The sequence below is a fragment of the Notothenia rossii genome (assembly GCF_949606895.1).
Source record: "Notothenia rossii genome assembly, chromosome: 8".
NCBI lineage: Eukaryota > Metazoa > Chordata > Actinopteri > Perciformes > Nototheniidae > Notothenia > Notothenia rossii.
Window position 1 is genome coordinate 36,576,804 of NC_136906.1, and position 13,626 is coordinate 36,590,429.

General features: G+C 47.7%; 1 protein-coding gene across 1 annotated transcript; it reads right to left on the minus strand.

The window, feature by feature from the left end:
• Positions 1-1,120: 1,120 nt before the first annotated feature.
• On the minus strand, positions 1,121-4,321 carry LOC307016425 (uncharacterized protein). The gene is made up of 2 exons (XM_079645537.1): positions 2,329-4,321; positions 1,121-1,986 (listed from the first exon to the last, which is right to left on the minus strand). Exons 1-2 carry the CDS (start codon positions 3,739-3,741, stop codon positions 1,480-1,482), a joined length of 1,920 nt encoding a protein of 639 aa, XP_079501663.1. The 5' UTR covers positions 3,742-4,321; the 3' UTR covers positions 1,121-1,479.
• Between the last annotated feature and the right edge of the window lie 9,305 nt (positions 4,322-13,626).

The window sequence follows — 13,626 nt, forward strand, 5'->3', positions numbered from 1 at the left end:
GAGAAGCTACGGTCTGTCAGGTAGGACCAGAACCATGCAAGGGCAGAGCCTGTGATGCCAGCAGACTGTTCAAGCTGTGACAACAGGATGCTATGGTCCACAGTATCGAAGGCAGCTGTCAGGTCTAAAGGCCCTGACACACCAGGCCGAAATCGGCCGTTTTCGTTAGTCGGACAACGAAGCGTGCCCTGTCGCCCAAACTCAATTTGATGTGTCCCGCACCGTCGGTCGTGACATGCCTTATTTGGCCTTTCATTGCTGTTCAGCTAGCGAATCAGTGCATGAGAAGCGAAACAGAAGTGAGGGACGTAAACAAACGCTTTAAGAAGGCACGAAGAATGTCTTCCGCAAGCAACACTCCAATGGCTGATAGCTCCAGTACCGCACGAGACATGTTTTCGATGGACGAGAATGAAAGTGGAACGCACATGCTATGTGTTGTTTGTTTATATCACGGAGTCTGTTCTTCTTCTCTGTCTTCCGGTTGTTGCCTCTTTTGAATGACGAATACACACTACCGCCGCCTGCTGGTAAGGAGAGTTAATGCCACTCACGCATGCTACTTGGCCGTCGGCTAAAGTCTTTGCGGTGTGTTGTGACCAGTGTTGGGCAAGTTACTTTTAAAAAGTAACTGGTTACTTTACTAGTTACTGCTCTGAAAAAGTAACTAGTTACATTACAAGTTACTAAATTATAAAAGTAACTATAACTAGTTACTTTACTTTACTTTAAATAATAAAAACAAATTTAAAAAGGTTTTGTGTTTTTTTCTGTGTCACAGTGAGAGAAAAGACAACCTGCTATCATTGTAGCAACTATCATAATGAAATGTAGTGGTACAATAAAGACAAAATAGATGTTTGGAAATTTTGACAGGCATCTTTATTGTAGCCTCAACTTTCTAATACATTCTTATAGTAGTTTAAAGTTAACAATACAATTTTGGCAATGTGCAAGTAAAACAACTGCACTCTTTTGGCAGTGTAACAACAATTGAACAACAACACTCTTTTGGCAGTGTAACAAAAAAATAAATAAACTGTCAGACTGGCATTACAAAAAAAAATCAATTGAAGACATCTTCAACATTGGCAGATAAACTATGTTCAGTCTCATCACAAATAACGATAAATGAACAGTATATAAAATAATTTACCTCACATCTGGCCATTTAGCATAAACAAAATCAATATTGTTGGATAAACTTATGAAAAAAGTGCTTTCAGCCTTTCAAGTAAAGATACCGGTACAGATACCCTGAGATGCTTTTCAGTAAGACTGCAATGTCTATGCAATGCAATGCATAACACTAGGTATTCAACCAAAACATAAGTAGGCTAACACAATACACCAAGAGTCCTTCAGTCTCTTTAGACCAGCAGAAGGTAGTGTTAAATATTTGTTATCGCTCTATCTACCCCTCTCAAAATAAACATATCAGCATTCCCAGAAAACATCCATCCATTAAAGTCTTCCTTCCTAGCGCTCAAGCCAATGATTGTACCTCAAAAGGAGAAGCCTCTCAAACTTTTGATCTGATAGCCTGTTCCTCTTCGGAGACAGAATCAGGCTCCCCAGGCTAAAGAGTCTTTCTACTGGGGCACTGGATGGAGTGGCTGCATTATATCTAAGAGATATTTTCTTTATCAAAGGAAATTGATTGAGACTTTCTAAACCTGTTGCTCCTGATTTGAGGTAATCAGCTACTTCCGTTTCAGCTGAGGATTCCTCATCCTCTGAGAAGGAAAATAACTCTGCCTCTTTGGCAGACCCTGCGCTGTGCTGTGGTGTTGGGTTGGGTGCACTTGTACCTGGTTGCTGCTCCTGCTCCAGGATCCGTTTGCGGCATTCTGCGAGCAGACTTGCCTTGGCCTGGTCTTTCCTCTCCTGGTCACGCAACCAACGTAGCTTGAACTTGGGTAGTGTCAAAGCAGCCAGGATAGCATCTTCACTTGCAAGAACCGTTGTAAATCTTGTTTTGATTGACTGAAATGATGTATAAGAGTGCAAAAGACAAAAAAATCATTTGAGTTGTACATAATGAGCAGTTTTTTTTTTTTTAACAATTGCATTATACATTATATGCCTAGTTTCATAATGAGCATTTTTTTTAGGGACACAGAATGTGTAGGCCTAACCTACTGTATATGGTGTACAACATGTACATTGCACACTTTACAGCTAAAATGCTTTGCAGGTTTATTGTTTCACACATACAGTACATATCAATCACACTGTCACACAGCCTATGCACACATGAGTGACGTTTATAAAATGCAAAGCAAGAGGCTGATTGATTAAATTGATTAAATAAATCACAGTTCTTACCTGCACAATTGCATCTGGTAGGCCAACAAGGATTTGTAGTCCATTCTTCTTTTCCAGAGTCTTGGACATCAATGTTTCCAGTGCGGGTAAGAGTGTGCCATAATAACAATTCTCTTCTCCCTGAAGAATGTCCAGTGCCACTGTAAGTGGATGCATGACGGTACAGTACTCTCTGAGAAACTGAAGTTCCCTTTCACTGAGACATTTCATCTGGAGTTTGGAGCAGATGGTGTTCAACTCCACCACTGGTATCCCAGAAATTCGAGCCAGGGCATCATAAAATGAATTCCACCTAGTTGTGCAAGGTACTAGCAGCTTCTTCTCAATAATCTCGTCCACGAGCTCCGAGACCTGTGGTGACCGACTGGCCTTGTTCCACAACCCTGCACACTTTGTCGTAGCATTTCTGTAGACTGTCTTTGTTTCAGGTGTTGAGAGCAACCACTTATCCACATCAGTGCATGAGATGAGATTTAGTGTGTGTGATGCACATCTCTGATGTGGGGGTAAGGTGATCACATCTAGATCTTCATCATTAGCAGCTAAATCCAGCAATACATCCCCTATGTTTGTAAAGGTCACCTCATCATCCTCTGCATCCACATCTTCATCCTCCTCTTGTTTTTGGAACATTCTGAAGGCCTTGACAAAGTTAGAGCCATTATCTGTGACTGTTGCTGTAATTTTTTGTGATATGCCATGAGATGAGTGAATGTTATCTAGCTCAGTTGCAATACTTTCATATGTATGCCGACCTTTGAATCTTCTGCAAGCCAGGGCTGCTTTTCCACGTTGCATACTCTGTGGGTTTATCCAGTGTGCAGTTACACCAAGAAAACTTTTGTTATGTGCAGTCCATATATCTGCAGTGGTAGAGAGGTATTCTAAATCTTTAAAAGTATTTTTGACCTCATCTTCCATTTTAGCATATTCAGTGTCCAGGTATTTGGAAAATGTCTTTCTGCACTGTATCCCTGCTTTCACTGTCATTGGAATTTTGCCAACTAGTTCTCTGAAGGCGACTGACTCAACAGTTGACAGGGGCAGCATTTCTTCAACAACATACCTGGCTATTAATTTGTTTAGTTGCCTCTGGGTGATGACATGCTGTGGCAATTTGAAATCGATTTTTGCCTGTTTTGCCTGTGGAGGTGCTCCATCTGTGTCACTGGAGGTAGAGGCGGTAGTGGGATCATCATCTTTGGCGACTAGTTTAATAGTCCCATGCACTTTTGTTAGGTGTTTCATGAGGTTGGCATTGCTGGTACATGAGGAAGCCAGCGTTTTGTGTCCTGCACACAGTTTACATTTGACACTTATATTTTTTTCATCTTTTTTTCCTATAAAGGTAAAATAATGCTTATATTTCCAACCTGCGAAACTTCTGCTGTTGGTCTCGTCGTTATTTTCCATGCTGTATTTTCGCTCTTGTGTTGTTTTTGAGTTTGTGTGCTGCTGTACGTTGTCGCGTGTGTGTGTGTGTGTGTGTGTGTGTGTGTGTGTGTGTGTGACTGTGTTTATTTCCCTATAGGCAAGAAGACCCGCCCATGTCTGTTTCTGATTGGCTTAGCCTGAAACTTTAACCTATGTCAACCAATCATCGCTCATTTTCAACGCATTGGTTCATAGTGTGCACCATAGACATCTAAAAGAATAGATGTAGCTTCTACCGCTACTGCCACTGGCGCTGACGCGACCAAGCAGTAGAAGCTAAGTCTATTATTTTAGATGTCTATGGTGACAGTCCCGTCTTTCACTCATGATGACTATTTACCACTGACACTCTTGACAGGCAGCAGACAGGCTCCGCTGCAACGCTCTGCGCAGCAGGGAGAAACCGTCCATTTGGACCACAGATAGTAACGAGTAACGAGCCCCTTAGCACCACAGTAACAATAACGGCGTTACTGAATGGGAAAGGTAACGCGTTACGTTATTATTTACGGAAAAAAGTAGTTCCGTTACGTAACGCCGTTACAAGTAACGCGTTACTCCCAACACTGGTTGTGACACAACAGTCGTGTTCCGTCGGGACGTGTTATTTGGTGTCAGTTTGGTGTGTCAGGGCCTTAACAGCACCAGGACACCTGGGCTACCTGAGTCGGCGGCTAGGAGCAGATCATTAAAAACTCTTAAAAGGGCTGTTTCAGTGCTGTGCATGGGTTTGAAGCCAGACTGAAACTTTTCATGGATGCCATGCGTGGTTAAAAAAGACTGTAGCTGGGCTTAGACTACTCGCTCCAGGGCTTTAGATAAAAAAGGTAGCTGGGAGATGGGCCTAAAATGTGCGAGAATGGAAGGGCCGAGATTTTTCTTTTTAGGTAGTGGCTTGACCACGGCATGTTTGAAGGCAGCTGGGACACATCCTGAGCTAAGAGAGGTATTTATAAGTAATAAATTACTTGCTCCAACTGATTCGAAAACATCTCTGAGAAGGCGAGAGGGAATGCTGTCCTTCGGGCTGCTGAGCGGAAACGGTGGAAATCCAAACTCCATGACAACCTCCTAACCTATCAGGCTCTCCTCTCCTCTTTCTCTGCTTCGATCTCTCAGGCAAAAAGCACTTTCTTTCAAGATAAGATCCAATATTCCTATTCCAATCCCAAATAACTATTTTCAATCTTTTCCACCCTCTTGGACCCCCCCAAAGCCCGTTTCCCCTCCTCCCTTCTGTCAAGCGACTTTGTTAACTACTTTGAAAAAAAGGTTGATGATATTTGCTTTTCTTTTTCTGACTCACCTTTACTCACCGCTGGGTCACCAGACCCTCCCTTCACCCACACACTAACCTCCTTCTCCCCTCTCTCTCCAAGTGAGGTTCTTACCCTCATTACCTCTGCCTGTCCTACCACCTGTCCTCTGGACCCTATCCCCTCAAACCTCCTTCAGACTATCGCTCCTGATATTCTACCGTTTCTCACCCATTTCATCAATACTTCTCTAACTTCTGGTCACTTTCCAAACAGTCTCAAGGAGGCAAGAGTAAACCCTCTCCTAAAGAAACCCACTCTCAACCCGTCTGATGTTATAAACTACAAGCCTGTCTCTCCTCCCGTTCCTGTCTAAAACACTTGAACGCGCTGTCTTTAAACAACTCTCCTGTTATCTCCATCAGAACAACCTTCTGGATCCGCACCAGTCTGGTTTCAAGGCAGGTCACTCAACAGAAACTGCCCTCATTGCTGTCACTGAGGAACTGCACACTAAAGCAGCCTCCCTCTCCTCCGTCATCATCCTTTTGGACCTGTCTGCTGCATTCGATATGGTGAATCATCAGATCCTCCTTCGCACTCTCCAAGAACTTGGAGTTTCAGACTCTGCACTTTCCCTCCTAACCTCATACCTCAAAGACCGCACCTACAGGGTTACTTGGAGAGGGTCGGAGTCGAACCCTTGTCAATTAACTACAGGGGTCCATCAGGGCTCTGTTCTTGGTCCCCTCCTCTTCTTCTTGTACACAAACTCGCTTGGATCAGTCATTAGCCCGCATGGTTTTTCATACCACTGCTACGCTGACGACACCCAATTAATTCTGTCCTTTCCCCGCTCAGAGACCCAGGTCGTCGCACGCATTTCTGCTTGTCTAGCTGACATCTGATGCCTGCTCATCACCTCAAGCTCAACCTTGACAAGACTGAACAGCTTTCCCTTCCGGGAAAAGATTGTCCAACTCTTGACCAAACAATCAACATCGGCACCTCTATTGTTTCCCCGACTCAGACTCCAAGGAATCTGGGTGTGACCCTAGATAACAAACTGTCCTTCACTGCAAATATAGCTGCTACAACCCTCTGCTGCAGATACACTCTTTACAACATCAGGAGAATACGTCCCCAGCTGACCCAGAAAGCGACGCAGGTTCTGGTCCAGAGTCTTGTCATCTCACGCCTAGACTACTGCAACTCCCTCCTGGCTGGTCTACCTGCATGTGCCATCCGACCTCTTCAGCTCATCCAGAATGCAGCTGTTCGTCTGGTCTTCAACCTTCCTAAATGTTCCCACACCACGCCGCTCCTCCGCTCCCTTCACTGGCTTCCAGTAACTGCTAGAATCCACTTCAAGACAATGGTACTTGCGTACCATGCTGCGAATGGATCTGGCCCTTCCTACATCCAGGACATGGTTAAACCGTACACCCCAGCACGTGCACTCCGTTCTGCATCAGCCAAACAGCTCGCTGCACCCGCACTGCAAGGGGGACCCAAGTTCCCATCAGCAAAAACACGTGGGTCAGGGAATGCTCCGGTTTTTGGACAAAATTAACATGGGATCACTCCGGTCAATGTACGTACTTCGTCTCACTGGAATATTAATGGCCAGATTGAATACAACATCGACCCAATTTCTCCGGTCAATGACAGGAGAGTTTTGAAAGTGACAAAACACTGTTCCACACATTTAAAAACACTTAATCAATGTTTACCCAGGATCCATGCACCTTCCCTGGCTTGTAAAATGTGATGATGCGCCCTGGAGGTATCCTACTATTTAAAACATGTATACACTCATGTACACCATTCATAGGGTTCCCTAACACAATGCACATAGTCTGGAGCTCTCACTGGGGTCCTGCATATGCTTTAATCAGGCGTGTCCATTTGGCTATCAGATTGTTAACAAAATGGACAGATCCACCGTTTTCCCCCTAAAAATGATTTTTAATTGTTGTCTTTGCATTTAAATGATGGATGCTCTCATCCACATGGTTCCTTAACACAATGCACATAGTCTGGAGCAGCAACTCGGCCGTTTTTACCTGCTTGTCCATTTGCCTATCAGTTTGTTAACGAAACGGACAGATCCACCGTTTTCCCCCTAAAAATGATTTTTAATCGTTGTCTTTGCATTTAAATGATGGATGCTATCATCCACATGGTTCCTTAATACAATGCACATAGTCTGGAGCTCACTGGGGTCCTGCACAAGCTTTAATCAGGCTTGTCCATTTGCCTATCAGTTTGTTAACGAAATGGACAGATCCACCGTTTTCCCCCTAAAAATGATTTTTAATTGTTGTCTTTGCATTTAAATGATGGATGCTATCATCCATATGGTTCCTTAACACAATGCACATAGTCTGAACCTCACTGGGGTCCTGCATATGCTTTAATCAGGCGTTTTAACACTTTTTCCCCACGAAAGTGATTTTTAAACACTTTTATGGGGCTATATAAATCAAATTCCGGGTAATGCGGAGCACAATTGTACCTTTTACTATTTTAATTCATTTGTATTATATATCTTTGGGCTATAAAAGTGACATTTTTGGATGACTTTGTCAGTTTATGGAGCTTATCCCACAAATCCTGGAGGTTCCAGGCCAAATTTGGGAGCTCATAGGCGGCCTGCCATAGGCCCCCACCCGTGGAAAGAAAAAAAATACTTTTTTTTCATTTTCACCCCTTTTCTATGGATCTCCAAAAAGTTAATTCAGACTTTTTTCTGATTTCTCACTGATCGAATGGCAAACGTGACCCGCCATCGGAGGGCCTCCGCCGGCCCGGCCTCGTGCCGGTGCTCTGGCGGCCGGTTCCTCCGAACTGCGGGTTGGACTCTGATGGCCGGGAGGGCCGAGGGAACCGTCGGGGGGGTCTGCTGGAGGCTCCTGCTGGAGTCCTTCGTTTCACCGGGACCTGGCTCGAAAAACTCGGAACCCTGACTCCAGTGCGGTGTGGCGGCCTCGCCCTGTATGTCCACCGTGCGCCTCCGGGTACCTGACTCCCCTGCCTCCTCCTTGTGCTGCGTGTGCTGCGTGTGCTGTGTGTGCTGCGTGGGGGTAACCCTGCGTGTCCGTTACCCTGCGTGTCTCTTACCTCCCGGGCCGACCGATATGAAGCGTTTCCAAGACGAACCGTCTGACTCAGGGGTCCCACCAGGGGTTCTGCAGCGGGGTGGAAGTTCCACCTCCCCACTTCGCCGCGGAGTGCAAGGCAAACACCTGTTTCTCTAATCCTCCACTGTTGCATAGCGGCCTTAGTCGACTGCGGCATTCAGCAATTGGCCTTGCTCCGGGCACCGGCTCCCTCTGGGACCACGGCTCGGTGGCTTCACATGATATAGGGTCGACCCTACTTCATCACAGGCTACCTGTTTGATCCTGCGTAACAACCACATATATTCTTGTGTGCAAAGGGGGAAATGCCTGGTCCCGCCCGGGTGTTCCTCTACGGCTAGTGTCCAGCCAGCTGCGTTATCAGCAAATTTGACCCGCCATCGGAGGGCCTCCTCCCCGGGTTCAGGTTCCGTTGCTTGGCGGTCGGTTCATCCAAACTGCGTGTTCGACTCTGCTCCTGGAGCAGACAAAGATATGCGGCGAATGCCGGAGCGCATATATGCTTGTCTGCAAAGAGGGACATGCCTGGTCCCGCCCGGGTGTTCATCTACGGCTAGTATCCAGCCAGCTGCGGTATCAGCAAATTTGACCCGCCATCGGAGGGCCTCCTCCCCGGGTCCAGGTTCCGGTGCTTGGCGGTCGGTTCCTCCAAACTGCGGGTTCGAGTGTGCTCCTGGAGCGTACAAAGATATGTGTATTTGCCGGAAGGATGGAAATAAACAAAGAATGATATTTTACAGGACATGACGGATATATGTGTTTTTTCCAGGCTTTTTGGAAATAAACCAAATGTGATTTTGCAGGGCATTACGTAGCTCATTTACCCATGTGATGTTCTGCAGTACATTACTGAGCTCATTTAAAGATATGGTGTACCAGGAGAAGTGGGATGCTGCCATGTCCCAACTGGTCTCCGGAGGAATATAAGGAGAGTTGACAGGGGACTCTGCCCAGTGCTTATGGACCGAATGAGGGGTGTGTTAGAGGGGAAGGCTCTGGCTGTTTCTGCAGCCTCTGCTTCTACCTTCTCTCCTCACCCCGATACCAGCGCGTGCCTGCTGTAAAAGGCAGGTGCACGGGCTCTCACTGCCACTAACTCTGAGCCTGGCTCCCGAGCAGCACGTTCTCCCCGCGGTCCATAGAAGCCTCCGCTAGTGAGACCCCTCTCAAGTCTTTGATGCGGTCCCCAGAAGCCTCCGGAAGCAAGACCCCGGTGAAGACTGCCATGCGGTCCGTAGAAGCCTCCGGTAGTGAGACCCCTCTCAAGTCTGTGATGCAGTCCCCAGAAGCCTCCGGAAGCAAGACCCCGGTGAAGACTGTCATGCGGTCCGTAGAAGCCTCCGGTATTGAGACCCCTCTCAAGTCTGTGATGCGGTCCCCAGAAGCCTCCAGAAGCAAGACCCCGGTGAAGACTGTCATGCGGTCCGTAGAAGCCTCCGGTAGTGAGACCCCTATCAAGTCTGTGATGCGGTCCCCAGAAGCTTCCGGTAGTGAGACCCCGGTGAAGACTGTCATGCGGTCCGCAGAAGCCTCCGGTAGTGAGACCCCTGTATGCCAGAAGACCCGTGCGTCTGTCTCCAATAAGCTGAAAGCTAATCTGGCTAAGGACTGGCCCTCTCCCCGAAATCACTGGTCCACTGGGAAGGGACGGGGGAATACCATGCGTGAAATCACGTTGCCTAAAAGCATGGAGACGTACATTCAGACATACAGAGGTCATTGTGAGGGTATCGCACCGACAGTAAAACGGAAAGAGAATTGTATGTCCAATGTCAGCCGGATAAAGAACTTCCTAGTATTCATGGCCCATGGTGTTGACCGGCTGTCAGACTGGCTATTTCTAAAAGACACAAAGGGGGTCCGTGGCTGGAGCGAGTATATTTCAAAGTCGGGCCGGGCAGTCACAACATCGCTGTTGTTCCTGAAAACTGTGAACCATTTCCTGAGGTACTTGTCTGCGTCAAAGCTCTGGGGGTGCAGGCTCACCCAGTCTGATATGACCCACATCATCAGAGAGGTGACAGCCAACATGAACGATTTGAAAAAGTCCGTCACTGTCCACCAGTTTAAGGTGAAGAGGAACAAGCTGGATCGTCTGCCGAGCCATGGCGGCCGCTGAGAAGCGCATCCCTGATCTCCTTGACCTGATGGCTAGCAATCCGACCTCAATCACCCAGTACCTGCTATATGGCTATCTAACCCTCCATTGGAGCCTCCTGCATGGCCACCGTCCGGGTGTGTACGCAAACATGACCAACACGGAGGTCTTTGAGGCGGACAGAAGGGGCACTGCTGAGGGCTACATCAGCCACGTGCAGAATCACAAGACTGCCAAGACATTTAATAATAATAAATGGGATTTATATAGCGCTTTTCTAGACCCAAAGACGCTTTACATTATGAGTAAGGTCGACAAACAAAACAAGAACAAAACAAAAACAGAAAAGCAGTCAGGAGGATGTTGGTTCAGAGGGGGGAGGGGCGGGTTTAAGGATAAGCAGAGTTGAAGAGGTGGGTTTTGAGACGGGAATGGAACAGGGTGAGGGAATCAGACTCACGGAGGTCTTGGGGGAGGGAGTTCCAGAGCTTCGGGGCTGCCACAGAGAAGGCTCTGTCCCCGAAGCTCCGGAGTTTGGCGGAGATTGAGAGCAAACCGGCTGAGGCGGATCTGAGGGACCGGGGTTGTTGGTAGAGGATGAGGAGGTCAGTGAGGTAGGGGGGGGGGCCAGATGGTGGAGGGCTTTATAGGTGAGGACCAGGAGTTTGTAGTGAATGCGGTGTGAGACGGGGAGCCAGTGGAGTTCTTTGAGGACCGGGGTGATGTGATGCCATGATTTGGTGTGGGTGAGGAGGCTGGCGGCTGCATTTGGCGAAGCACAGCTGGTGCTTACAGTAAAGGAGTTTAGCTGGGTCATGTGGTGGATGGGGATAAAAGAGGGCTTGTCGGGTCCTCAGAGTGAATTCTTCCTTTTCACAACGGGGAAGCACGCCTCCAAGAACCTGAACGCTCACTTGAAGAGGGCTTGGGCTGATGCTGGGCTGGAAACAGCCATCACCTTCACCATCTTGCGCACTGCCCTGGCTGACAATATCAAGCATCACCAAGATCCAGAAAGCAGGTCGATTCTCGCTAGGTTTATGTGTCACGACGTAAGCACTGCAGACCGGTTCTACGCGAATACGCCTGGAATAAAGGAGGGATTGAAGATCCGCTCCATGTTCAGGGTGGCAGCAGCTGCAGCAGCATCATCAGAAGGAGGTCTACCACCGTCGTTACCAGGGGCATGCGGTTCTGTGGGGTGTGATCATCTGGGTTTAGTCCGTGGGGCAGTGCTTAAGTCCGGGGGCCCGGGGACTCACGGTGCACGAGGTTATGGAAGTGCCACTGTTGCCGGAGATCCTTAGTCCGTCCTTTGGGGCTCTGTGAGGGGCTACAGAGAGGTGGTTTTCCCGGTCCCTCTCCTGGAGGTATGAAATAACCTGAGCTCCATGTGAGGGAGAGAGGCTGGAGGTCATTAGGCCGTCCTTTGTGGCTCTGTGAGGTGCCAAAGAGAGGCGCTTTTCCCGGTCCCTCTCCTGGAGGTGTGAAAAAACCTGTTTGCCCGTATTAGGAAGCCGAGCTGGAGCTACTTCGGGGGTCTGTGAGCAGCCACAGAGAGGTGCTTTTCCCGGTCTATTTCATGGAAGTCTGACATGAGCAGAGTGTGCATGCTTTGAAACTAATACACCCACGCTTAGCATGCTATTTTAGGGTATACATCTTATTTTATCACCATGGATGTACCTATATTTAAAAAAAGCTTACAGCACCGGGTATTCCCAGGCGGTCTCCCATCCAAGTACTGACCCGGCCCGACCCTGCATTACTATGGGTCTCTGAAACAATCAGACTTTTACCACACTGTTAGCAGGCTTTAATCAGATTGTTAGCACTCTTTTCCCCGCAGAAACTAGTTTAAATCACCGTGGTCACCATGGTGGGGATTTAGGAATGTACCTGTGTGTGGTGCGGAGCTTCCCTGCACTTTAAATCCATTGATTTGCCATGTTTTTGTTGTATTTTTTACTTTTAATGCACTGTGCTCCCTGGAATGATGCGCCCTCCTTTGGGGACACATGAGAACTGCACTGAAATCACTTTGTGCTTTTTAAACAGTTTAAAATATTTTTTTCCACATTTAAAAAACGCTTTCTGCCCTGGAAATCATTTCTAATCATTATTACCGTTATGGCGGGGCTGCAGGAACACTTTCCCCGCCTTGCAAACATGTATTCCTGGGTGAGATAATCCATTTGTTCCGCCTGCTTTCCGTCAGCACCTGCGGCTGTCGGATTAAAACAGTTTAATGCACTTTTAACACTCACATACCCAGGATTCCTGCTCCTGGACCTCTGCATGTGTGTGTGCCTGTGAGCCTGGGGCCCTGAGAGCAGCGACTCTGCCGTTTTTACCTGCTTGTCCATTTGGCTATTCAAATGTTAACGAAACGGATGGATTTCCGTCCATTTAGCAATCAGAATGTTAACGAAATGGACAGACTTCCGTGCGCATCAGCGGCTGTCGGATTAAAACAGTTTAATGCGCTTTTAACACTCACTTAGCCAGGATTCCTGCTCCTTTCCTGGGTTACAAAGTGAGGTGACGCAGCCTGTCCTCTGGTCGGGCTCTGTGGGGGGGGGGGGGGGGGGGGTATCGCAGCCTGCTCCTCTCTCCTGCTGCTGCTGCTGCGCTCTGCCTCTATCCACACAACTTTCCCCCACCTCTCAGAGACTTATTGCTGGGTAAAAAAGCCATGTGCACCGCCCTGCTTCTCTGCACGTCTGTGTGCATGTGAGTCTGAGGCCCTGACCGCAGCGACTCGGCTGTTTTTACCTGCTTGTCCATTTGGCTATCAGAATGTTAACGAAACGGACGGATTTCCGTCCATTTGGCTATCAGATTGTTAACGAAATGGACAGATCCACCGTTTTCCCCCTAAAAATGATTTGTAATCGTTATTTTTGCATTTAAATGATTGATGCTATCATTAATATGGTTCCTTAACACAATGCACATAGTCTGGAGCTCACTGGGGTCCTGCATATGCTTTAATCAGGCTTGTCCATTTGGCCATTCAAATGTTAACGAAACGGACGGATTTCCATCCATTTGGCTATCCGAATGTTAACGAAACGGACAGACTTCCGTGCGCATCAGCGGCTGTCGGATTAAAACAGTTTAATGCGCTTTAACACTCACGCAGCCAGGATTCCTGCTCCTTTCCTGGGTTACAAAGTGAGGTGACGCAGCCTGTCCTCTGGGGCAGCCTGCTCCTCTCTGGCTACTGTCCACATGCAAGCATTCTTCCAGGTAATGTCTGAGAGTCATTTCAAATGGTTTCAAACTACTCTGGGTGTGCGCCATCCGTGGAGTCTCCCCGCCTCTCAGAGACTTATTGCTGGGTAAAAAAAGCCATGTGCTCCGC